Source organism: Gorilla gorilla, chromosome 9, assembly GCF_029281585.2.
Source record: "Gorilla gorilla gorilla isolate KB3781 chromosome 9, NHGRI_mGorGor1-v2.1_pri, whole genome shotgun sequence".
Lineage (NCBI taxonomy): Eukaryota > Metazoa > Chordata > Mammalia > Primates > Hominidae > Gorilla > Gorilla gorilla.
The window spans coordinates 97,274,331-97,302,307 of record NC_073233.2 but is presented as its reverse complement, the minus strand read 5'-3'; the positions used below and the strand labels follow the sequence as shown (position 1 = coordinate 97,302,307).

At 35.2% G+C, this 27,977-nt stretch overlaps 1 protein-coding gene across 5 annotated transcripts in view; it reads left to right on the top strand.

Annotated features, from left to right (window-relative positions):
- The window catches only part of NOX4 (NADPH oxidase 4), a 165,387-nt gene that overhangs the window by 60,242 nt on the left and 77,168 nt on the right, over window positions 1-27,977 (top strand). For all 5 annotated transcript variants that reach the window (XM_055356621.2, XM_055356620.2, XM_055356619.2 and 2 more), the window contains one exon: window positions 9,512-9,592. In XM_055356621.2, coding sequence (XP_055212596.2) covers window positions 9,512-9,592 — 81 coding nt within the window. The remainder of the gene's footprint in view (window positions 1-9,511; window positions 9,593-27,977) is intronic.

Sequence of the window (27,977 nt, the reverse complement as noted above, 5' to 3'; positions counted from 1 at the left end):
TTTTTTCTTGTAAGTTTGAGTTCTTTCTAGATTCTGGATATTAGCCCTTTGTCAGATAGGTAGACTGAAAAAATTTTCTCCCATTCTGTAGGTTGCCTGTTCACTCTGATGGTAGTTTCTTTTGCTGTGCAGAAGCTCTTTAGTTTAATTAGATCCCATTTTCAGTTTTGGCTTTTGTTGCCATTACTTTTGGTGTTTTAGACATGAAGTCCTTGCTCATGTCTATGTCCTGAATGGTATTGCCTAGGTTTTCTTCTAGGGTTTTGATGGTTTTAGGTCTAACATTTAAGTCTTTAATCCATCTTGAATTAATTTTTGTATAAGGGATCCAGTTTCAGCTTTCTACATACAACTAGCCAGCTTTCCCAGCACCATTTATTAAATAGGGAATTCTTTCCCCATTTCTTGTTTTTGTCAGGTTTGTCAAAGATCAGATGATTGTAGATGTGTGGTATTATTTCTGAGGGCTCTGTTCTGTTCCATTGGTCTATATCTCTGTTTTGGTAGCAGTACCATGCTGTTTTGGTTACTGCAGCCTTGTAGTATAGTTTGAAGTCAGGTAGCGTGATGCCTCCAGCTTTGTTCTTTTGGCTTAGGATTGTCTTGGCAATGCAGGCTCTTTTTTGGTTCCATATGAACTTTAAAGTAGTTTTTTCCAATTCTGTGAAGAAAGTCATTGGTAGCTTGATGAGGATGCAACTGAATCTATAAATTACCTTGGGCAGTATGGCCATTTTCACGATATTGATTCTTCCTATCCCTGAGCATGGAATGTTCTTCCATTTGTTTGTGTCCTCTTTTATTTCGTTGAGCAGTGGTATGTAGTTCTCCTTGAAGAAGTCCTTCACATCCCTCGTAATTTGGATTCCTAGGTATTTTATTCTCTTTGAAGCAATTGTGAATGGGAGTTCACTCATGATTTGGCTCTCTGTTTGTCTGTTATTGGTGTATAAGAATGCTTGTGATTTTTGCACATTGATTTTGTATCCTGAGACTTTGCTGAAGTTGCTTATCAGCTTAAGGAGATTTTGGGCTGAGATGATAGGGTTTTCTAAATGTACAATCCTGTCATCTGCAAACAGGGACGATCTGACTTCCTTTTTTCCTAATTGAATATCCTTTATTTCTTTCTCCTGCCTGATTGCCCTGGCCAGAACTTCCAACACTATGTTGGATAGGAGGGGTGAGAGAGGGCATCCCTGTCTTGTGCCAGTTTTCAAAGGGAATGCTTCCAGTTTTTGCCCATTCAGTATGATATTGGCTGTGGGTTTGTCATAAATAGCTCTTCTTATTTTGAGATATGTCCCATCAATACCTAATTTATTGAGAGTTTTTAGCATGAAGGGTTGTTGAATTTTGTCAAAGGCCTTTTCTGCATCTATTGAGATAATCATGTGGTTTTTGTCTTTGGTTCTGTTTATATGCTGGATTACATGTATTGATTGCATGTGTTGAACCAGCTTTGCATCCCAGGGATGAAGCCCGCTTCATCATGTTGGATAAGCTTTTTGATGTGCTGCTGGATTCAGTTTGCCAGTATTTTATTGAGGATTTTTGCATCGATGTTCATCAAGGATATTGGTCAAAAGTTCTCTTTTTTGTTGTGTCTCTGCCAGGCTTTGGTATTAGGATGATGCTGGCCTCATAAAATGAGTTAGGGAGGATTCCCTCTTTTTCTATTGATTGGAATAGTTTCAGAAGGAATGGTACCAGCTCCTCCTTGTACCTCTGGTAGAATTCGGCTGTGAATCTGTCTGCTCCTGGACTTTTTTTGTTGGTAGGCTATTAATTATTGCCTCAATTTCAGAGCCTGTTATTGGTCTATTCAGGGATTCATCTTCTTCCTGGTTTAGTCTTGGGAGGGTGTATGTTTCCAGGAGTTTATCCATTTCTTCTAGATTTTCTAGTTGATTTGCGTAGAGGTGTTTATAGTATTCTCTGATGGTAGTTTATATTTCTGTGCGATCGGTAGTGATATCCCCTTTATCATTTTTTATTGCATCTATTTGATTCTTCTCTCTTTTCTTCTTTATTAGTCTTGCTAGCGGTCTATCAATTTTGTTGATCTTTTCAAAAAACCAGCTTCTGGATTCATTGATTTTTTGAAGGGTTTTTTGTGTCTCTGTCTCCTTCAGTTGTGCTCTGATCTTAGTTATTTCTTGCCTTCTGCTAGCTTTTGAATGTGTTTGCTCTTGCTTCTCTAGTTCTTTTAATTGTGATGTTAGGGTGTCAATTTTAGATCTTTCCTGCTTTCTCTTGTGGACGTTTAGTGCTATAAATTTCCCTCTACACACTGCTTTAAATGTGTCCCAGAGATTCTGGTATGTTGTGTCTTTGTTCTCATTGGTTTCAAAGAACATCTTTATTTCTGCCTTCATTTCGTTATGTACCCACTAGTCATTCAGGAGCAGGTTGTTCAGTTTCCATGTAGTTGAGAGGTTTTGAGTGAGTTTCTTAATCCTGAGTTCTAGTTTGATTGCACTGTAGTGTGAGAGATAGTTATAATTTCTGTTCTTATACATTTCCTGAGGAGTGCTTTACTTCCAGCTATGTGGTCAATTTTGGAATAAGTGTGATGTGGTTCTGAGAAGAATGTGTGTTCTGCTGATTTGGAGTGGAGAGTTCTGTAGGTGTCTATTAGGGCCACTTAGTGCAGAGCTGAGTTCAATTCCTGGATATCCTTGTTAACTTTCTGTCTCGTTGATCTGTCTAATGTTGACAGTGGGTTGTTAAAGTCTCCCATTATTATTGTGTGGTTGTCTAAGTCTCTTTGTAGGTCTCTGAGGACTTGCTTTATGAATCTGGGTGCTCCTGTATTGGGTGCATATATATTTAGGATAGTTAGCTCTTCTTGTTGAATTGATCCCTTTACCATTATGTAATGGCCTTCTTTGTCTCTTTTGATCTTTGTTGGTTTAAAGTCTGTTTTATCAGAGACTAGGATTGCAACCCCTGCCTTTTTTTTGTTTTACATTTGCTTGGTAGATCTTCCTCCATCCCTTTATTTTGAGCCTATGTGTGTCTCTGCATGTGAGATAGGTTTCCTGAATACAGCACACTGATGGGTCTTGACTCTATCCAGTTTGCCAGTCTGTGCATTTTAATTGGAGCATTTAGTCTATTTCCATTTAAGGTTAATATTGTTATGTTTGAATTTGATCCTGTCATTATGATCTTAGCTGGTTATTTTGCTCATTAGTTGATGCAGTTTCTTCCTAGCATCGATGGTCTTTACAATTTGGTGTGTTTCTGCTGTGGCTGGTACGAGTTGTTCCTTTCCATGTTTAGTGCTTCCTTCAGGAGCTCTTTTAGGGCAGGCCTGGTGGTGCCAAAATCTCTCAGCATTTGCTTGTCTGTAAAGGATTTTGTTTCTCCTTCACTTATGAAGCTTAGTTTGGCTAGATATGAAATTCTGGGTTGAAATTATTTTCTTTAAGAATGTTGGATATTGGCCCCCACTTTCTTCTGGCTTGTAGAGTTTCTGCCGAGAGATCAGCTGTTAATCTGATGGGCTTCCGTTTGTGGGTAATCCAAGCTTTCTCTCTGGCTGCCCTTAACATTTTTTCCTTTATTTCAACTTTGGTGAATCTGACAATTATGTGTCTTCGAGTTGGTCTTCTCGAGGAGTATCTCTGTGGCGTTCTCTGTATTTCCTGAATTTGAATGTTGGCCTGCCTTACTAGGTTGGGGAAGTTCTCCTGGATAATATCCTGCACAGTGTTTTCCAACTTGGTTCCATTCTCACCGTCACTTTCAGGTACGCCAATCAGACGTAGTTTTGGTCTTCTCACATAGTCCCATAATTCTTGGAGGCTTTGTTCATTTCTTTTTACTCTTTTCTCTCTAAACTCTTCTCGCTTCATTTCTTTCATTTGATCTTCAATCACTGATACCCTTTCTTCCAGTTGATCAAATCGGCTACTGAAGCTTGTCATTCGTCACGTAGTTCTCGTGCCATGGTTTTCAGCTCCATCAGGTCATTTAAGGACTTCTCTACACTGATTATTCTAGTTAGCCATTCATCTAATTTTTTTCAAGGTTTTTAGCTTCTTTGCAATGGGTTCAAACTTCCTCCTTTAGCTCAGAGAATTTTGATCGTCTGAAGCCTTCTTCTCTCAGCTCATCAAAATCATTCTTTGTGCAGCTTTGTGCTATTGCTAGTGAGGAGCTGCATTCCTTTGGAGGGGGAGAGGTGCTCTGATTTTTAGAAATTTCAGCTTTTCTGCTCTGTTTTTTCCCCATCTTTGTGGTTTTATCTATCTTTGGTCTTTGATGATGGTTACATACAGATGGGGTTTTGGTGTGGATGTCTTTTCTGTTTGTTAGTTTTCCTTCTAACAGTCAGGACCCTCAGCTGCAGGTCTGTTGGAGTTTGCGGCAGGTCCACTGCAGACGCCGTTTGCCTGGGTATCAGCACTGTAGGCTGCAGAACAGTGAATATTGCTGAATAGCAAATGTTGCTGCCTGATCATTCCTCTGGAAGCTTTGTCTCAGAGGAGTACTCAGCTGTGTGGGGTATCAGTCTGCCCCTACTGGGGAGTGCCTCCCAGTTAGGCTACTTGGGGGTCAGGGACCTGCTTGAGGAGGCAGTCTGTCCGTTCTCAGATCTCAAATTCCATGCTGGGAGAACCACTACTCTCTTCAAAGCTGTCAGACAGGGATATTTAAGTCTGCAGAGGTTTCTGCTGCCTTTTGTTCGGCTATGCCCTGCCCCCCGAGGTGGAGTCTACAGAGGCAGGCAGTCCTCCTTGAGCTATGGTGGGCTCCACCCAGTTTGAGCTTCCAGGCCACTTTGTTTACCTACTCAAGCTTCAGCAATGGTGGGCGCCCCTCCCCAAGCCTTCCTGCTGCATTGCATTTCGATCTCAGACTGCTGTGCTAGCAACGAGTGAGGTTCCGTGGGTGTGGGACCCTCCGAGCCCTGCGTGGGATATAATCTCCTAGTGTGCTGTTTGCTAAGACCATTGGAAAAGCACAGTATTAGGGTAGGAGTGACCCGATTTTCCAGGTGCCCTCTGTCACAGCTTCCCTTGGCTAGCCAAGGGAATTCCTTGACCCCTTGCGCTTCCCAGGTGAGGCGATGCCTCACCCTGCTTCAGCTCATGCTCGGTGGGCTGTACCCACTGTCCTGCACCCACTGTCTGACAAGCCCTAGTGAGATGAACCTAGTACCTCAGTTGGAAATGCAGAAATCACCCTTCTCTGCATTGCTCACACTGAGAGCTGTAGACTGGAGCTGTTCCTATTCGGTCATTTTGGAACCTTTGTTAAAATTATTTTAAAGCTATTTTCCTGATATGAGTTTATCTTGCTGTAAATTAACATGATGTTCTATACAAAACTTTGGAGAAATTGTTGGTTTGCATCTGCTAAAATAACAAATTATCTGCATTCATATTGATTCTTATAGTTAAGAGATTTTGAGCAAAATCAGATACACATTATCAGGAGCACTTTCACACGTCCTTTCTAATGGACACATTCAGTTTTTCAGAATATTTATAGTGTTGATGCTTCTGAATAAACTTTTTAGTTAAAGAAAACAAAAAAAGAAATGTAAGACATATTTCCTCTAATCTTCAAGAATCTCCAATTGTTCTACTTGTTCAGATGTGAAATTTAACAGAAACACAGATATATATATGTATATAAGCTTTGAAAGTAATTGCCAAGTAATATACTTAAATGAAACTGTCTTTATACTTTTTAACCTTTGTGCACACACATACATACACCCTAAAATTTCACAAGTCTACTCACTACCCAAAGATTAATACTGTGCATATGTAGTGTATTTTTATAGATTAAATCCTTCTTGCTCTTCTTCACTAATTCCCCTCCTCCTACCCCCAAATCATTTTTTCTCTGTTATATACGTATGTTTTTTACCAAAAATAGGACCATATAGAGTATTACTTTTAATTCACTTTTTGCCTAAATTTATATTATGAACATTTTTACATTAATAAATATTCTGTTATTATTCTCTTTACTGATGGCACAGCACATCGCAATATAGGTTTTTATACATTATTTCCCCAGACCCATATTACTAAATGTTTTGGGTAGATTTTTTTTTTTTTTTTTTTTTTGGTATTTGAATTTTGAAACAAACACCCCCATCCATATGTCTTTGCATGCTTTTTCAATGATGTCCTAAGGAAAAATTCTTAGATGTAGAATAGCTGAGTCAAATTGTAAGAACACTTTTAAAGCTTTTCATAAGAATGAAAAATTGGTGTACAGAAAGGCAACTCACTAACATTAGTACATGAGGGTGCCAATTTTGTGGGAAGCAATTTTATTTTATTTAGATAGAGGAATCATTAAAAAACCTCACTTTTTCAATTTTAGGAATTCTTGAAGGAAAATTAGAGCATCTGACATACTTATTTTAAAATCCTTGAGGTACACTTTTGTCAAATGGAATAAAAGGATCAGCTTCAATCCCGAGCTGAGCTTTTATATTTGCTCTCATAAACAATTTAAGCACTTCCTAATCTTCAGTGTTTTTTATTATTTGTTTAAAATTTGTTTAAACAAGATTATAACACCTGGTTTGCTTTTCTGTTTTATTGTTAGAATCATGAAATTCTTAAATGAATCATGGAGACAGATATCTCTTTTATTTTACCTTTTATTTTTACCAGTAAGAAACTAAAGCATTAGACAAATGAAGTGAATAAATAAGTCCCCAATGTTTGATTTCTGATAGTGAAATGTAGCCTCCTAATTCAAGGAGAGTTCAATATGGGTCAATCTATTAAAATAATTAATGTATCCCATTATCAGATGACAGGAATAAATTTTCTCATCTCAATTGATTTTAAAATGGCACTTACTAATATGAACTCAAATTTTGACTTAAAATAATCAGAGTAAATAAGCTAAAAATTAAAATTATTTACATTGTAGAATTAAAAAATATAAAAGCCAGAATTGGGGTTATACTCAACAGTGAAACATTAGATGTATTCCTAAGAAAATCAGGAAAAAAGCAAAAGTATTTTTAATTCTACCAATATTTACATATAGTAAAAAATGAAACATTTGGAATTATTAGAAAAAGTGCAACAATAAAATACCATTATTTCCAGAAAATACTTTTTCTGGAAATAATGGTAATTATTAGGTTTCTAAGAGAATCCAGGAGAATTACGGAAAAATTTGGTGTTAACACCAAGTAAAAGAGTTGAAAAGGTAATTGAATATAAATCAAATATAAAAATAATCCTTTTATTAACTATAATTAGTTTGAAAAATTGAATAAAATAAAAATATACCACTTATGATTGCAGCAAAACATATAATATCTGGAGACAAAAGAAATATGTTCACTGAGAGAAATATGTAGAGATTTGAATAAAGACTGTGTATGTAAAGATATAGTTCTTCCTTAATTATTATATATATATATTTTTTGAGACAGGGTCTTTCTCTCTCATCCAGGCTGGAATACAGTGATAAGATTACAGCTCACTGCAGCCGCAACCTTGACCTCCCAGGCTCAAGTGATCCTCCCACTTCAGCCTCCCTAGTAGCTAGGATCACGAGCACACACCACCATGCCTAATTTTATTTTTTTAATTTTATTTTTTTTTTGTAAATTCAAGGTTTCAATATGTTGTCCAGGCTGGTCTCAGACTCCTGGGCTCAAGTACTCCTTCCACCTCTGCCTTTCAAAGTGTTGGATTACAGGCATTAGCCATCATGCCTGACCCCTCAATATATATATATTTTTAAGGAGTGTTGCAATTTCAACAACATTCTCAGACAGGTTATTTTGTTTGTTTTTTTTAATTTAGCAAAGTGATTCCAAAGTTTGTCTGGGGTACATCCAAGTACATATTTCAAAAGAGGAGTAAAAGGAGGGATGTGCCTTACTAAACATTAAATTAATTAAACTTCAGTAACTTAAAAGAGAATGGGACTTACTTGCAGAAATGACTAACACATTGAACCAAGGGACAAAGTCAGTAAAAAGCCCTGTAAATGACCTTGCAATATATAAGAACCTGCAGATAATAAAGGTGGCATTACAAGCTTATGAGGAAAGTAAAGTTTAAGCAAATGTAGGTCTAGCTAAATTACACATATTAATTAAAAATACTCTATAGAAATGGGTAATGATTATAAACAGAAAGGTCACAGAAGAATTAAAAGTGAGTAACACACATATGAAATAATAGCCCATCCTACTTATAAAAAATAATGAAAATTTACAAAATTTAGTCTGAGTTTTTGGGAAACAGGCACTTCTAGCCTACAGTTGGGTTTGTAATTAATAAATATATTTTTAGAGGGCAATTGGCAGTGTGTATTAAAAGCATTAAAAAGATGTATCCCTTAATTTTGCAGCTCAAATTCTAATGGTTTTGATTTAAAGAAGGGTCAGAGGGCCAAGCATGGTGGCTCGCACCTGTAATCCCAGCACTTTGGGAGACTGACGCAGGTGGATCACGAGGTCAGGAGTTTGAGACCAGCCTGGCCAACATGGTGAAACCCCATCTCTACCAAGAATGCAAATATTAGCTGGGCATGGTGGCGAGTGCCTGTAATCCCAGCTGCTCAGGAGGCTGAGGCAGGAGAATCACTTGAAACTGGAAGGTGGAGGTTGCAGTGAGCTGAGATTGCACCACTGCACTCCAGCCTGGGCGATAGAGCAAGACTGCATCTCAAAAAAAAAAAAAAAAAAAAATCAGAACTTTGTATATGTTACAAGAGATGGTAATGATACTGTTTATGATACCAAATACTATGAGTGGAGTAAATGTAAAGCAATTGCTTGCTGCTTAAGTAAGGGTTTCTCTAAGAGTCTATGGGAAGCATCAGATTAATCTAGGAAGCTTTTGTAAATATCTGCCCTCTAATTCTAATATTCTAATATATAAAATCCACCCTGGATATATGAAATAAAATAACTGTTTCTCTTTTACTTCTCTCAAACATTCTGTAGATTATGCTTATCATTCCCCGTCTTTTCAGTGTCTTTGTCCTCCCCCAGAGCAATAACATTGACGTATCATTCTTGTTACACTGTCCAGGAAAAAATATAACACTTTGGTCGTCATCTATTTCATTTATCTCTTTTTGAGTTTCCCTTGAACTACTCTCAAAATATGTATTGAAAGAGGAGCTTTGGTTGTTTTGGAAATTATTTGAAAACTGAGAATATTGATAAAATAATAGCCAAAGTACATATTAGCAGACTACTCTCTGCTTCTTAGACTTATATCATAATAACTTGAAAATAAACAACTTATTTTTATTATTTCCATGTGTCTTTATTTGAAATACAAAGAACTTACAAAATGATAAAATCTTACTCATAATTTTTGTCAGTTCTCTCTATATATTGTGTTAATACTTTGGTATTAGTAGATTAATATTATGTACTCATGTTTTAGCTTTCTTAAATTGTGAGATGTTTGAAATGATACATGGTATTTTTGATATTTTTAGTAAGACGGAATGTAAAGTAGCATTAAAATGAGTGTATTTGTTTTTGCAGAGTTTCTAACTATGATATCTTCTGGTATACTCATAACCTCTTCTTTGTCTTCTACATGCTGCTGATGTTGCATGTTTCAGGGTAAGTTTACAAATATGTGTATTAAAAACCATTTGTGCCCCAAAATGGGGTAATGAAAGAAAACTCTATAGGAAATTTCATAGGAGGTGGTAAAAGTGTCAAGAGTGAAAGAAATAGTTTCTCCACTATTGAGGATAGTGTCAAGAATGGAAGAAATACTTCTATTTTTAGCATAGCATATTGTAATGAAACCAGTATAAAGTATACTAAATTTAAAAGCTAGAGTTACCTCTCCAACAACCTTTTAGTTTCTAAATCTTCCTATGGATATATCCTAATATCTTCTAAATGAAAAAATTTAAGAATGAAGAACATGAGGAATATATTTTAGTATTTGTATTTCCTGAAACTGTCCTGCTAAAGCAAGATTTATAAGAATGGAATTTCCAGTTTTTCATTTTAAAAGTTCTACAGGAAGTAATACTTGCAGACAGAGCCAAAGATTTAAAATAACCAAAGAAAAGGATCTGTCAAAATCACTAAAGGAAAAAAAACCATAAAGTGAAAAAATAATGTATCCTAAGCTTATTACAAAGACTATACCTAAAGTATTCCGAAAGTATGTGTACCCAAGCAGTATACTCAAAAGCATGGTGCTTAAAACAATACATGAAGATAGATGAAGAAAATAATGTATTTTTGTACATGCATATGTCTGTATGGCCACCAGCAGTGAACTTGATGGCTTTGGCATGACATTCACACCTGCATGACATAGTAAGTCTGGCAGCAGTTTTACCTGGTTTAGCAAGATACAGGGCAGGACACACAGAATGTCAACAGGATAATGTCAGGTGCTTATTAAGTAGGAGTCCCTATATTTGCTCAGAAGCATTTACCCCACTCCTTCATGTAGCAACTCTAAGATAAGAAACCCATGTGGGTAAGCATGGTCTACCTTGCATTGGGTAAGGCTCATTCGTACTCCACAGGAACCTGTATCTTGGGAACAGCATAGGTCCCCTCAAGGGATGCCCTTGGGCTCAAGAACACACTGTACACAAGGAGGCTGAGGTCTGGGAGGTCCAAAATGATTTCATAGTTCAATCACAGTCCTTTCTGTCCAGATGCATTTCACCGATAATAAACAATGTTGCTGGTAACACAGCTGACAACCCCTATTTTTCTTAACCTGAAATATTTCCAGGGAAACAGTTTGAAGAAAGGTTCAGACCTTTGTTTAGTTCTTTCTTCAGAATGTTTTATAATGTAATTTATCAGTACAGTGGGTCATTTACATTGATCATATATTTATTTCAGGGTACATATTCAAACTGTTTCTTTGGCTTTTTTTCCCCTGATTTTGGAGACTGCTGGTTAAGACAGCAGTATCAAATATCCCATAAGTCCTGGTTAGCTTTGTTCAGTAACAAGGTTCTAGAACACATAGTTGTAGAGCACTGGAAACATGGCCACACATTATAACTAATTCTCTGGAGCCTCAGGGCACTGAGAAAGCCCTTGGTAGAGAAAAGTCTGCTTTACATTCTGCTCTTTAAATGGGATTGGTTACCTGTCCAGGGCTATGCTCCTGAAGAGGACTATGAATAACCAGATACAACTAATGATAATAACAGTAATCTAAAATGCTTCACATACTTTATGTTATTAAATGCTCAGAATGTTATGAGAATAAATACTGTTGTTAAACCTCTTTCAGAAGTGGGAACACTGATGTTTAGAAAGATTAAGTAGCTTGTTGAAGTTTACTTAACTGATGGATCCTAGATTCAAACCTAGGCATTCTGATTCAGAAACTCCTAAGTTTTTACTACAAGGCTTTATTTTTTTGGAGAGGTCTGTACTTCTGAGAATTTGATCTTAGTATTTGTTTAAATGCCTTTATCTTTACTGCTTTGAGATTGTGATCTGTCTATTCATCTATGTCCGTATATCAGATAGATATAGAAAATAAAAATGCAATCATTTATTAGTATAATTATATATTATTTTGCCTTTATGTTTTACTAAATTAAAACTCTGAAAAAAAAACTATTTCTTTGTAAGTCAAAATAGTGTCTTTTTTTTTAAAGGATCAGCAGTTCAAACAGTCTTCTTTTTAAAGAGGAGGATTTCATTGAGAGTTCTTTACTTTTTTGGAAGTAAAAGGAATGCATATTTAAATTTTGATTTTTACTTTTATAGAACAAGTGTCATAGGAAGTGACTTTAATTTATACAGAGAAATAGTAGGCATCTATAGGATGAATTATATATAATCAATTATTAAACTAAATATGTATTTATTTATTGTGGGTAGAAATGAAGAAAGCAATTATTCTAATTTTGAAACATGTCATGCAACCCATACGTAATACAATAAGCATTCTACAGTGCACATTTTTTCCAGGATATTTAATTTTTAAAAAAGCAACATAGATATGCTTCTGGTATGAGAAATGTTACTACTGATAACATTTTACCATTTTCTCAAAATTAAAAAAAAACTGTATTGATGAAGGATTGGCTTATAATTAAGTCTATTTAAGTTATTTGTGCAAATGTTGGAAACAGACATATTTTAACTTCTGAAATACCTAGATAACTTTGTTCTTCAACTTTTGGTTATACAAATAAAGTACAATTGTTCAAAGTAAATTTCTTGGATTTATATTGAAATTTCTGTTCAACAGTATGCTTTAGGTCTGAACAGAAAATCACTATTTGCTTAGCATTAGCTTCTCTGTCCATCAATGTGGTAAGTACCATAAGGTAAAGAAGAGCAATATATTGCATGATGTCTAGTCATCCAGCATTGATCATTGATTTGGAATTTTGAAAAATCAATTGGAAAAGCTAGACATATTATAAAACTGCATATTTTTAAAATGTAAACATTCATGTGTTATTTACATGAATGCTAGCAATTCAGAGAATTATCAGTGTGGGCTAGAAATTCTAGAAAATATTAGGCTTCAAAGATGAGGTGATGAGACATTGTTGACTGGTTTTTCTACCTAAGCAGACTTTTACAGTAAGAGAATTTGCTTCATATGATTTTCTAAGGTCATTTTTTTCATAGAATCTTAAATTTTAAAGGAAGCTGAAAAGATATCTTGACCAAGCCTCTTTTAAGCTCCTCTACAATTTATCTACTAAGTCAATGCCTAATCCTGAAGATGTCTATTCTGTCTTAGGGGAAGTTCTAATTCTCACAATGTTCTTTCGTTTTTGGTTGGAATTATTTTACTGTAATTTCTGTCTAGCTATTTAAAAGTCTGTGATTCTGGAGGCCATGGAAGTTAAGTCGCCCACTTTTCTAAATTCTATTCATCTGTTTCTCACGTTGTGATATTTCAGATCTCAATTTTCTGAACTGTCTCTTCGAATATATTAACAATTAATATTAATTGAATGCTTCTCTTTTACTAACATTTGCTCTCATTAAATCCTCCTAACAACCCTGTAAATTTTTTATTACTATTATTATTATTATTGTTATTCTCAATGTTCAGCTGAGAGAATAGGAGCAGTGAGAGATAAGTTGCTGAGGGCCATGGCTAGTAAGTAGATTTCCAGTTTGAACCCAGGTATCAGGTACCAAAATTAACATTCTTAACCACTAAGTTATGCTGGCCCCCGTTTGGCAACACTTCTCTGTATCCCTTTTAAAACTTACACCAAACTAAATGTTCTTGGAGCATGTGATCTGATTTTGGCAGAGTGAAAGTCTCACTTTCTTCACTACAAACATTGCAATCGGTATTATTTAGGACCCAAATTTTTTGTTCTGTGATTATCTGTGCCTTTGGCTTAACCTGGTTTTCATTCTTGTTGTATATTTTAGCGATTTTCTTCATTTTTTATAAATAAATCTGTTGCATGCCACCCTAAAAAGATGACATTTCATGTACACTAAACTAGATGTTTCTTTTTAGTGTTAAAATACATCTTTAAAATACATTAATTTTCTTCTCCAAGATGTTAGTATAGCATAGAAGTTAAAAGATACATCACTTAATACCCATATGAGCTTGTCAGATAATTTCTCCTTGCTTTTTGTTAGCAATTAAATGGGATTAATAAAATCACTTATATCATAGTGTTGTCTTGGGTTTAAAGTAATGCAGCAAAGTAGGCAGAATATAGACATACTCAATAAATGTTAGTAAGAACAAATTATACTAGTACCAATACTTATAGCTTTGTAAGAATGACACTCCACATTTAACTTTGAAAAATCAGATTTTTTGATAAAGACACCACACTTTTGAAAAACCCAGATTTTCTTATCAACAAAGTAATTTGATGAACGTAGTGAAAACTGCTTAGCAGCTCAAAGGAATATTCCTTGATATGGCAACAATTATAATATTCTAAGATCTCTAAAATTCTATTGATTTTTAGCAATAAAGGTTTATCTTTGCAAAACAAACCTTCCTCCTGAGGAATTTTTTGTTTTGATTTTTAATATACCTTTTTGGGAGGTTGCTATTGGTGTGCTACGTTAAAGGTATTCAATTCCTAAGATACCTGGTGAAAACGAAACAAAACAAAACCATTTCCTCTTTACAAACATGTATAGAACTGGGTATCTCTTTCCTCATTTTCTTTTGAAAAACTCAGAAGGAGATGCATACTGCTATTCTCACTTACTGATAAAAAGGATATAGGAGGGAAAATAAATTACGAATGTCACAGCCTCTGCTTAAGAGCCTAACCCAGCTCCTTTCGAAGAAATGTGGAGGGAATGCATTGTAAATGAGATTTGGCACCTTAACTTCTGCAGTCTTACCATAGTCAACACTCCCACTGGCTTTAGCTTGGAGAGTGCTGTGTGGGTGGTGATTGTATTTTATGTCTTTATTTAAGTTAGTGAGAGAGACTATAATGTGATAATTCTGGAAATGATAGAGGGGAAGGTCCTCCTCAAATGTTTAGATGGCAATGACAGCACATTAAAAGTGTAAATTTTTTTTGTGCTAGCTCTGCTGCACTTCTCAGATCTTTTTATTATATGAATGATACCTGAATTATTCTTTTAAGCAGAGCTCTTTGCCATTTGGTACTACTTGTTAGCAAGAGTTAATCATAGAGCATAATTTATATTCTACTTGAATCATTTTTTTTCTAGGAAATCTAAAAGGAGTATTTTTATGTGCATGTTTTTAAAAACATTTATTCTTTATGCCAGGGGAACACAGTGTGCAGGCTTTGTCAACAGTGACATTAATGAACCCCCGGCAGTGTCATAGGTGGATAGTTTAACAGGGAGCATCACAGGAGTTTAGACTCAAGATGTTAACCAGAGTTAGACAGATATTGTGGGGGTCGGCTTATTGTGCTGACTGGAAAATAACCTCCCTCTATTATGTCCTCGGGCCTCAGGAGGAGGACATTAAGGATATACTGTTAGAGGATAGAGATATTTGTGCAATGTAGTGAAGTGTTAAGGACTGCTGATACCCAAGCATCTTCTCTTCTAGAAGCCACTTTCGTGGAAGTCTTCCTTCACCCACACTGATGTGGGAGAGGGAAAAGCTTGGTCATCTTGCTACTGGTGGGAGGCACTTGCTCCTCTTAGAAAGTCAAATTGCATTTTGAATGGAAGGCCCACAAGTTGTATTTTAAACAATCCTATTCTAGTACTGAGGGAGAAAATTTTTACTTTCCTCTACGTTCTTTTCAGTTTCCCATTTCTTGCCTGTACATTTGCAGTGACTTTGTAATTTATTGTCCAAACCAGATACTTTTGAGAATGAATGGGGATGCTATTGATAATTCAGCAGTGGCTATAGAAAAACCAGGTCATACAGGTATTCTACCTATTCCTAGGCAGTGGGGAAAGTTTTAAGAGAGGCTAATGCACTGTTTTAATGTAGACTTTGAGTTAGAGCCACAAAAGGAGTCCTTACCTTGAATAGGGGCTCTGTGTGTGTATTTGAGAAACAGAACCTTCAAATAATACACACTGTAGGTTTGCCTAGCTTTGTCTCACTTTAGAGATTGTAATTAGATGTCCACTACCATGGTCATTAGAAGGCTGAGGATTTGGGTGTTCATGACAGTGGGTAAAATCTTTTATAAACTCTCTGTCACTGATATAGATGACCTGTTCTAATACTTCCTAGATGCCTAGTTTCTAATGAGTCTGGCATACTTTTTATCAGCTTGGTGCCCATTACTTCTATCACAAAATTCTACTTCTCTTTCCATAGGATAGGGGTTTTTAACATGGCTCCATAATCCCTAGGACTCATTGAATGGATTCAGGGATTCATTAATTCCTGAAATACATACACTCATATATCTGCATATTTATGTATAAGTTTAATTTTGAGACACATATGTATATTTTTGTATAAAACAAGTTTCTCAACTTTCATTAGATACCGTAAAGTTTGTGTGGTCAAAAATGTTTCAAAAAATATGGAACTGAAGTTTTTAAAGCTAGATTTTAACCAAAGAGCTATAATATCTAATATCACATTGACACATTTTATATAGCCTACTTCAGTTTTATTTAGAGTTAGAAACACTGCATTGTGGGAAAAATAAAAGCCACTGGGGCATTTTTTTTCTTCCATGAAGGCTACTGGAAAGAGAACTTGACAAATATAATGAACAACTTAACAATTGCATTATCATTTTAGAGGATAATAATTATACTGTTCATAATAATTCCCTAGTTTTAGATAATGTTGAATATGTGACAGGGACTATTCTTAGCACTTTACACACACACACACGTTAATTTTTTGTTTGTTTTTAATATGCACAGTACTATAAGTTCTTCTATCATTTCTATTTTACAGATGGGGAATTGAAGCATGAAAGATTAAATTAAGTAACTGTCCAAAGTCACACAGCTAATAACTGAAAAAACTAAGATTGAGCCCATGAAGTTTGACCCCTGAATTTAACTTCTACCCTTTTCTTGAATTATTGAATTATTTATTTGTCATTTAGAAAGTACCCTTGCTTATGAATGAAAAACATTTATGTATTGTAAAAATCTAGGATATATTTTTCTATTTGTCCATGTAAGTTGGTGAGTATATATACATATATGTTTGCCTGTTTTGAATCAGAAGTTCAATTTTGATTCAGGGTACATAGAGTTCAAGGTTTTGAAAGTGAAATCTAACTAGCTCCCAGAAAATGGAGTAAGAAGAAAATGGCTTCTTTATGGTGCTGCCTGATAAATGTTTCCTAAAATGTTTGACCTTGTTAAGATACATAATAATATGATAATTCTATAATATAATGTAATCATTTTATAATAAATCTAATAATAAAATTATATTTATGTGATACTTTACTTGCCAGAATTCTTCCATGTAACCTGAAAATAACAATGAAGAAGACTAGGATTTAGACTGGAGCAGATAAAAATGCTGTGGAAGAGATATTCTTACCAGTATTTTATTGCCAGTGTGTCTTTATAAAAGGATTAAGTCAAAACATAGCAAAGAAAGCAATGGGGAAAAGATATTATTCATCATATAGAAAAATCAATTAAGTCCACAGATTTCCAAAACCCATACCTTTTAGAATTTTGCTATGAATTTTCTCTAAATATTAGATTACCCATCCAGTTATTATTCAAATGTGAGGGATGAATTTGATAATGGAATTCCAAAGTAAATACATAAACGAACCCAAGTAAGCATGCAATTTGTGAATTACCATAGTTTTGCTATCCCACACATTTTGGTATTTTGACTTTAAAAATAGTGAAACAAATGCCCTGAGTTATAATAGTGAAGAAACAGGATTGATTCCTAGAAGATCACTAATCTTAGACAAATCAGTTTTCTATAGAGCTTCCTGATTTGTGCAATAAAGAAAAATAATTGTATCTCCCAGACCTATTAGAAGAGAAATATTAGCTATCATACGTAAAATTGACACTATACACACACATATATATATACACATATATTTTTATTGTTGTCTATGTAATGTTCTTCATTTAAAAAACTTTTCTATTTTTAATTTTTATGAATACATAGTAGGCATATATGTTTATGGGATACATGAGATATTTTGATACAGGCATACAATGTGTAATGATCACATTTGCATAAATGAGATATTCATAATCTCAAATATTTATCTTTTCTTTGTGTTACATACAAATTGTACTGTTTTCATTATTTTTTAATGTACATTATTGTTGACTCTAGTCATCTAATTATATTTTTATAACCAATACTCATCTCCACTTCTCCCCATCTCATTTGCAGCCTCTGGTAATTGTCATTCTACTCTCTATCTTCACGAGTTCAGTTTTCATTTTTAGCTCCCACAAATAAGTGAGAACGTGTGAAATTTGTCTTTCTGTGCCTTGCTTATTTCACTTAACACAATGACTCAGTTCCACCCACGTAGTTGAAAATGAGAGGATCTCCTTCTTTTTGTGGCTGAATAGTACACCGTTGTTATATGTAGCACATTTTCTTTATCCATTCATCGGTTGATCGACACTTAGGTTGCTTCAAAATCTTAGCTATTGTGAATAGTGCTACAATAAACATGCAAGTGCAGGTATCTCTTCAATATACTGATTTCTTTTCTTTTGGGTATATACCTAGCAATAGGATTGCTGGGTCATATGGTAGTTCTGTTTTTAGTCTTTTGAGGAACCTCCAAAGTTTTCTCCATAAGGGTTATGCTAACTTACATTCCCACCAACCGTGTATATGAGGGTTCCCTTTTCTCCACATTCTCACCAGTATTGGTTGTTGCCTGTGTTTTCAATATAAGCCATTTTAACTGTGGTGAGATAATATCACATTGTAGTTTTACTTTGCATTTATCTGATGATGTGATGTTGAGCACCTTTTCATATACCTGTTTGCTATTTGTATGTCTTTTGAGAAATTTCAATTTAGATATTGTGCCCATTTTTAAATTTGATTGTTAGATTTTTGTCTTACAGAACTATTTGAGTTATTTATATATTTTGGTTACTAATCTCTTGTCAGATGGATAGTTTGCAAATATTTTCCCCCATTCTTTGGGTTAGATCTTTACTTTGTTGATGTATCCTTTGCTGTGCAGAAGCTCTTTAATTTGATGTAATTCCATTTGTCTATTTTTGCTTTGATTGTCTTTGCTTGTGGGATATTACTCAAGAAATCTTTGCCCAGTCCAATGTCCTGGAGAGTTTCCCCAGTGTTTTCTTTTAGAGGTTTCATAGTTTCAGGTCTTAGATTAAGTCTTCAATCAATTTTGATTTTTTTAATTTAGGAAGAGATAGACATCTAGTTTTATTCTTCTGGTATGTTGTATTTCCATTATCATGCATTTCAAAAAGTTTTAAAATTTCCTCAATAATTTCATCATTGACTCACTGGTTATCAGGAGTATATTGCAAAATTTCTGTGTATTTGTATAGTTTCCAAAATTCCTCTTATTGATTTCTAGTTCTATTCCATTGTGGTCAGGAAAGGTGCTTGATATTATTTCAAGTTTTTGAATGTTTTGAGACTTTTTTGTTACCTAACATATGATCGTTGAGAATGACCCATGTGCTGAGGAGAAGAATCTGTGTTCTGCAGCCATTGGATAAAATGTTCTGTAAATATTTATTAGGTCCATTTGGTCTATAGCGCAGATTAAGTCTGATGTTTATTTCTTGATTTTCTGTCTGAAAGATCGGTCCAATGCTAAAAGTGGAATGTTGAAATCTCCAACTATTGTTGTATTTAAGTCTCTCTCTCTCTTTAGCCCTAATAATATTTGCTTTACATTTTTGTGTGCTGCAATTTTGGGTGTATATATATTTACAATTGTTATATCATCTTGCTGAATTGACCCCTTTATCACGTTATGATTTTTTTGGTCTCTTCTTATGGTTTTTGTCTTGAAATCTATTTTGTCTGATATTAAGTATAGCTTCTCCTCTTCCTTTTTGGTTTCCATTGGCATGGAATATGTTTTTCCATCTGTTTATTTTCAGTCTATGTGTATCTTCATAGGTGAAGTGTGTTTCTTGTAACCAGCAGATCATTGGGTCTTTTTGTTTCTCCATTCAACCACTGTAAGTCTTCTGATTGGACAGTTTATTTCATTGACATTCTATGTTATTGCTGATAAGTATGGCCTTTCTTGTACCATTTTCTTATTTGCTTTCTGCTTGTTTTGTGGTCTTCTCTTTCTTCTTTCCTTCCATCCTGTCTTCCTTTTGGTGAAGGTGATTTTCTCTGGGGGTATGTTTTAATTTCTTCTTTTTCTATTTTTTATGTATCTGTTGTATGTTTTCTGATTTGTGGTTACAATGAGGCTTGCAACCAATATAACCCACCTCAGGCCCACAGTGAGGTACTGCGTAGCTACTGCCTATGTTCATTCAAGGCCCAAGGGCTCCTCAGTCAGCTTGTAGTGAATGCTTCCTGGCCTGGGACTTTTACTTCAGGATAATGCATTCCCCTCTGGCCCAGGGAGTGTCAAGAAATGTCATCTGAGAGCCAGTGCCTGGAATCAGGGAACCTTGCTTGGTGCTCTATCCCACTGTGGCCGAATTGGTATGTAACCTGCAAGACAAAGTCCCATTCACTCTTCCCTTTCCTTTTCTTATGCAGAAGGAGTCCCTCTCCATAACAACCACAGTTGGGAATTTGCTGGGTCACACCTAAAGCCAGAACATCTCTCAGTCTCACCCAAGGCCCATGGCGAGTACTGCGTGGGTACCACTGCTGGTTATTCAAGGGCCAATGGCTCTTTAGTCAGAAGATGATTAATCTTGCCAGAACTGGGTCCTTCTCTTCAAGGCAGCAAGTTTTTTGTTTGCCCAGGGTGTGTCTAGAAATGTCATTCGACAGTTAGTGCCTGGAATCAGGGCCTCAGGCCTCTGCCCAGGGCCCTATCCTACTGTGGCTGAGCTGGCATCCCAGAGGCAGGACAAAGTCCTCTTTATTCATCCCTCTCCTCTCTTCAAACAGAAGGAAGAGGTCTCTCCCAGAACTGTGAGCTGTGTTGCCTGAGCTTGGTAGAGAGGTGGTGCAAGCACTCTCTTGGCTGCTCTGGCTAGTGTCTCACTGGGGTGTGTGCCCCCCACGTCACTGGCTGTGAGTCCTGCACAGCACCAGGACTTGCAGGGAATTTCAGTCCTTTAAACCTAGACTGCCTTTCAAGTTTTTTTACAATCCCAGAGCACTTTAGCCCAAAATGGCAAGGCTTGCTGAGACTTAGGTTTTGACTGCTAGAATGGGCAATTCCTTTTTGGCTAGTACTGGGTCTAAATGCTCCCTCTGTGGGCTCTGGCTGAGTTCTTCCTGGTGTTGCTTTTCATTGTGACAGGGCAACACTGAGTTCTCTTCTCCCTAACCTCCTTATGTATCTGTGAGTTCCAACCCAAAAAAGGAAAATAAAATAGAACATTGTGCCATATTCTAGGTAAACTATAGTGATTCTGGGGATAGGAGTGTTTATTACCCATCTTTATGCAGGGAATCCCTTTCACATATCACTCACTCAGTATTTACTGGATGAAGCTGAATTGCATTAATTAGTTTAAGCTAGGAATGTGTTGTCCTTCTAGGCTCTTCCAATTTTCCTCAAGTATCAAGGCATTACAGATGACAATAAAGGATAATCTCTAAATTTGTTTAACTATAACTTGGACTGTCATTTTGTAACTATCATTTATATTTAGTCTTATCTAGGTAATTAGTTATTATGGCAACTAGTATATTGATTCCTATGCCAAAGGAATTAGCTTTTAAATCTTAACTATTTTGATTATATTGTAGACTGGCACATTTTTGTTCAGGGTCTTTATGCATCTCTGTGGCTAAAAAATCTGAAAGAAAAGAAAACCCATGCCTCTTATTTTATTTTATTTTATTTTATTTTGAGACATGGTCTTTCTGTGTTGCTCAGGCTGGTCTCAAAAGTCTGGCCTCAAGTAATCCTCCCAGCTCAGCCCCTAAGTGCTGGGTTTACAGGCATAATCCAGCATGCTCAGACCCAGCTCTCCTGATTGGTTTTATTTCACTTTTTAGTTCTTCAATTTTTCACTTAAATACATGGGGTGAAAAATATTATTGAATAATTAGATCTCTCTTAGATGGAATCCAAATTCTTCTTCTCCATAATATTTACATATTTTCAATATGTTAATAAATATAATGTCCTATGTAACTATGATCTTTAAGTTATAAAGTTTTTTTACCTTTATATCTTTTGTTTGCCAACTTCCAATTTTGTTTGCCAACTTCCAACTTTTTATTCATTGGATTTTTAAATTTTATGTAAAAAGTAGCATTTGTCTATAGTAATTATGGACTAAGATCTTATGGTTTATTCACATTTGTTGATATTTTATGCTGTAAGCCAGTTGGCAGTAGGGATTGAGGTCATGTGATATTTTCCCCATTAAAGATGCCTTATATTTCTATAGTTTATATGTATATATGTCTGCGTATATACATAGATATAGTATATACAGAACATTTTATGTACATGAAGTCATTTATGCTGTAAGTTGTATATATTAATGGATTTTCTTAAACTTACAAACTGCGAGTTTATTTTTTCCCCAGTTTTGGAGATAGACCAAATACTTTTTCACATAATTTTTATCTCAGTTTGTCTGCAGGGAACTTTTTTATATTAGCCAGTGTTCACAGCTGGTATTACAAGATGAGAAAGTTGGGGGAAAGGAGGAGGAAAAAGCACTGTATTTATTTAAGAAACATTTTCAGTATAGTACTGTCTTTCTGAAACATGAAATATTTTATCCTCCACTGTCATTTTAGTGAAGCATGAAAGCTGAGGAAATACTAAGAAGTAATGGATGCTTACATTTTTTTTTCTTTGCAAGGGGTCAAAGCTCTTCCCTTTTTATACCCGTGAAGTACAGAGGAACAGGTACTATTTCTCTTTTTCAGTTAAGGAAACTTAGGGAAATGACCTATTTTACTTCAGGTACTCAAGGAAGTTGTAAATGTTGATCCTAAGCCCTTAAGACCCTAGGCTATACATTAGTCAGCTGCACAGAGATTGTGGCAGAATCAGCTACCTAATTTGCAGGGCCCACTGCAAAATGAAATGTGGGATTCCTTGATCAAAAAATTATTAAGCATTTGGAGATGATGACAACAGAGCAGTAAACCAATAGCAGGGTCTTTCTAAAGAACAAGGTCCAGTACACCTGCACAGATTACAAACACATGATGTTATTCCTATCTTGTAAGCTTGGACCACCCCACCAGTAAGAGCTAGACACAATTCCTGCTGTGGTTAAGCTGCAGATGACAGTACTCTTAGCTACCAAAGGCAAGAGCCAGGAAAGAATGCAGAGGCAAGAACTCTATTAGGCCAGAGAAACAAAGTGGGGGTGGGAGTAAAAGCTTTGGTAGGGTGGGTACCCAGATACTTAGGATTTCCTGAGGCACACTGGATCTGTAGTTTAGGAAAGCACTCTACTTCTAAATGCACCTAGCAAGTAGACTTTACTCTCTTGATAACTGTCTGTTACTTAATGTTACTGTCTGTTACTTAATAACTGTCATGTTACTGCATGCCGTTTGCTAAAATATAGACCTCCTTTTTGAAGGTTGAAAATGAGCTCAAATATCTATTAAAACCAGATGACTCCCCAGTCAAGTGTTTCAACAACAATCACAACAAAAGTTGTTTATACACTTCTGGTCACTAAGTTAATCAATGAATATTTATTGAGCACTTATTATAAGTCATAAGCACTATTTTAGGCAGTAGAAAAATAGCAGTGGAGCAGGATAAACCCTTGACTTTAAGAAGTGCACGTTCTAGTGGATTCTACAGAAGTTAGAGAACTGCAATAAATTTTAAAATATACAATTTGGTTTTATTTTTTGAATTAAACTCTTTTTCTTTGTACTTGAAGCAAAATAAAAATAACTGTCAGGATCAAGATATATTTTTACCATAAAGAAAAAAATCATATTATAAAATATTAGGAAAAAAAGTAGGTTCCTAAGGGATAAGAACTTTTTTTCTCCTCCTTCAAAATAGATTAAAATACCACAAATATAAAGGTCACATAAGTGACACTGCATTTGTGGGATATTTTTAACATGAAATTAAAGTAGGGATGATTCTGGCATTGTCCTTTTGTCAGGTGTGGTATTTTGTAATATTTATCTTTTGCCATAAAATCATGTTTTGATTGCCATAAAATCATGTTATTACTTAGTAGGATTCATTTAATGTATTATATTATTTTATAAGACTTTGTCACAGCCGGGTATTAAAAAGAAAGAAACAAACAGAAAGCAAAACAAACAACAAAAAAACCCAGATAGGATAATTATAATGCCTTTTGAGGGAAACAAGGGAAAAAAAAAGAAACCCACAACTTTGAAACATGGTTGAAAGTTTGATAGCACGTGTTAAGATCCTTTTGAATGCAGAAACAATTTTGAAACTCCATAAAATCCTTTAATTCTCATGATAGGAGAACACTAGACATTCCACAGATACTTCAAAATTTCTCCTTGGAACTTCATACAATGAAACTTAAAAAATTAATAATAAACACTTATATTTCCACATAGTCTGTGCACCTCCTTTCCTCATCCCTCACCATGTCATTATAACTTGGCAAGACTCTCTGTTTACCATTCACTAATGTCTTTTTCCCTTCTTGTTTTTTGCTTTAAAATTATTTAGCATTTATTTATGAAAGCTACAACAATACATACAAGAATGCTGTCTTTTTGATTCCTACATGATTTTCTATATTAAAACAAATTATGTGTTTATTGTTTGCTTTTAAAATCAATTCACTAGAAATGCATTCGAGATCTATTATGTGCAAGAAAAGTATTAGAGGGATGCTGAGGTTTGGCAGTGGGTATGAATGTATAAGGGATAAATGTATAAGACATGATCCCTTCTACTTATTCAGGAATAAACCAAGTACCTTTGTGCATATGGCTTCCTCATATTGGAATGTCATTCTCCTATTCTCTAACCCCTGGAATCTCTACATCCTTCAGCTGCCTTCTTCTCTGTGAAGTCTTTCTGGAATTTTATAATCAAAGTTCATTACCCATCTCTACTCTCAAGAGTTTATCGTATGTTTATATGGCATTAATCATTTTGCCCTTTTTAATTTATCATTTTTGGTTTTATGTTTGATTTGACCCATTATATCTGTGCTGTGGCTATTCAATTTAAATTAAAGTGAAATAGTATTAAGAATTCAGTTCTTCACCTGTACTAGCCAAATTTAATTGCTCAATAGCCACTTTTCTCTAATAGTTACTATGTTGGTCATCAGAGACTTAGACCATTTCCACTATCACAGAAAGCTCTATTGGACAGTGCTGCTCTAGACTGTGCATGCCTTTGAAGGCAGTGACCATAATATTGAAACTAATAAGGTTCCAAAATTAATAAAATAATATGTCTAAATGAGGTATATCACAGTGGCGATATGGGGCAAGAAGCAGGGGCAGTATTGTTTGGCAAATAGACACAGAGCTTTGTGTTATCTTCAGTGGGTTCTGTTACATTTGAGAAGATTTCATTCTACTTTAAAGAAAGGCATGCATCTAAAATAAATAAAGGTACCAGGAATTTAAAACACCATAAAAATCATATAGAACATGTGCCTCAAATTTTAATAAATGTGGCCACAGTGAAGTAAATGGATTAGAGAGATAATATCAGATTTTTTCTATCAATCCAAATATCTTTAATATCTAGTCTACATTCCTTTTCAATATTATTTAGAAAAAAATGTTATAATGGCCTTCAAATATAAGAATTCTAAGAAATTCTGCACTAATACCAAAGAAATGAGCACTTTTACTCTTTACTCATACAATGAAAAAGTAAGTTATTGCATTCAATTGAGCTTGAAAAATAACACATAAAATTATTGGTTTGATAAAACATGCTCCCTCCGTTTCTAAGTCTATAGCCATATAAAGCCATCAAATTTTGCTCAATGTATACATTGGTCTTCAATTTAAAGATTGTCCATAAAGTAGTGTGGATATTCTGCAAGGGGAATAGGCCTGGTACAGAGGAAGGAGCACGGACTTTGGAATCAGACTAACTGGGCTTTCAGTCCCAGCTCTGCAGACTGACATTATTGTGTTGGGAGATACTTAAGTACTCCCAATCTAAGGCCACTGATCTTTACCATACAAGTTTTTTTTTTTTTTTTTTTTTTAACCAGTAGGTGGCCTTTCAATACTGAGTTAAAAACCTGCCTTCCAGTGAACTTTCAGTACCTTCACCACCTAATTACAGCCAAATGACCTGGGATGTCATACTTGAGTTTTTTTGATGAATGATTTTATCATTGTCTGTCTTTAGATCTTATCCATATTTCTTTGGTGGCAAGAGTTACAACTAAGACAAAGTAATCTGAGCTCTCTATTCTGTTTGTTTTTTTGTGGTTTTATGCATATACCATATTGTTTTTATTACTATAGTCTTGAAATAAAGCTTGAAATCTGAAAGTAAAAAAGAAGACAAAGTAAGGACAGTTTTAATGGGATTTTAGGACAGAGATGGCCTATGCTATTTAGCTTGAGTGTAGCTGAACATAATACAAAGCTCTCAAAATTAAAAGGAATTTTAGAATAATACGTGCCACTTTATGTGCCAAGAACAGCACAAGTGTTTGATTGGGCTGGCCTGAAGAACTTTACTGTATAGTAACAACATTCACTACTCTAAGGACCTAGAGCATGGTAGAGTTATGTCCACTTGAATGTTATGACAGGAGAAGGGATTAACGACATTTATTTGCCTGGTGTTAAGACCCTAAATTATAAGCAGCCCCATTCCAACACACACACACACACACACACACACACACACACACACAATCTGACTTTTGTTTATTTTGAACCCCTTTTACAATGCCTACCTATTTAACCATCTGATTTGCTTTGCGTGACATAGGGGCATGGAGTGAGCTAGGTAGGTTTCTGAACCCTATGCTTTGACTGTACTTAGTTAATCTCTTACCTGAATGAAAGCCTTAGGTTTCTCATCTGTGTAATATAAATAAAAACACTTACCTTGTATGATTATTTTGTTTTGAAGTTTAAATGAGAAATAGATGTTCTAAAAATTACTGATATGATACTTTCTTAGCAAGTATTAATCTTCCCCCTTCCTTACATTTCTCAGAGTTATGTTGTGAGGATTCAGTGAATTAATGTGATATATCATGAGAGGTGAAGAGCATAGAATTTGAATCAGATCTGAATTCAAATCTTGGCCCTGGTACTTATCAACTATGTGACACTGGGGTATTATTTCATCTTTTAAAATACTTTTATTTTTAAATTTTAAAATGGGAATAATGATCCTAGTTCATGCAGTTTTGTGAGGATAATGTAAAATGCATATAAATTTCTCTGGGCTAGACCTGGTGTTTTCCATACATTACTAAGCTATTATTAAAACACTACTCCAGTTACTATCTGTAGTCTCACTTATGTTCAGCTTCTTTGAAGATATCTTCCAAACTAGATCATGAGTTTCTGGAGTGTTAGGAGCCGGATTTGACTCTGTTGAATTCTGAAGAACCATTGGAGTAGTGCTAAGTGCATTATGCTCATGTCTGTTCAAATTTTGGCCAGTAGAATAAATGCTTGGGGTTTTTTACCTACTTAGCTATCAGTCACTATCCTTCCAATGGCCAATAGGAGCAAAAAGGTTTGGGTAAATTATTAATGTAAAGGAAGCTGAATCAAATTCCTAGGTTGTCTAAGTATAATATCCCAGCAATTGTATTGTGTGACTAGAAACTTATAAATGATTAGTGACAAAAATTTGGCTCAATTTTGTATAATATTTATCAATTTATCTCATACATAGGCTATATCTACTGTATTACTTTAAAAAATGTATGTTTGTGTGTGGTCTACTATGATGTCATGTAATGCATGCCCCTGACATGTACTGAATGCTCCCTAATGACTTCATGATGACTAGTTTTAAGGAAGAAAATAAAATTTAAGAAAGGAAGTGAGCATAAGCAAAGAGGGAAGAAAGGACAGTGATCAGGACGAGGAGATGGTGAATACAACCAGAGACTGGCCTGGTCATTGCTTTCCTAACCTTCATATATGGATCTCTTAGTATCATTATACAGTTTTTGTTTAAAAATATTATTTTTGTAAAAGCATCATAGCTGTTATTTATTTATTTTTGAGATGGAGTTTCGCTCTTATTGTCCAGGCTGGAGTGCAATGGTGCGATCTCAGGCTCACTGCAACCTCCGCCTCCCGGGTTCAAGCAATTCTCCTGCCTCAGCCTCCCAAGTAGCTGGGATTACAGGCATGCACCACCACACCTGGCTAATTTTGTATGTTTTTTAGTAGAGACGGGGCTTCTCCATGTTGGTCAGGCTGGTCTCGAACTCCTGACCTCAGGCAATTAAACTACTAAAATTAAGTATTTGGGAGCATGAAAGATAATTT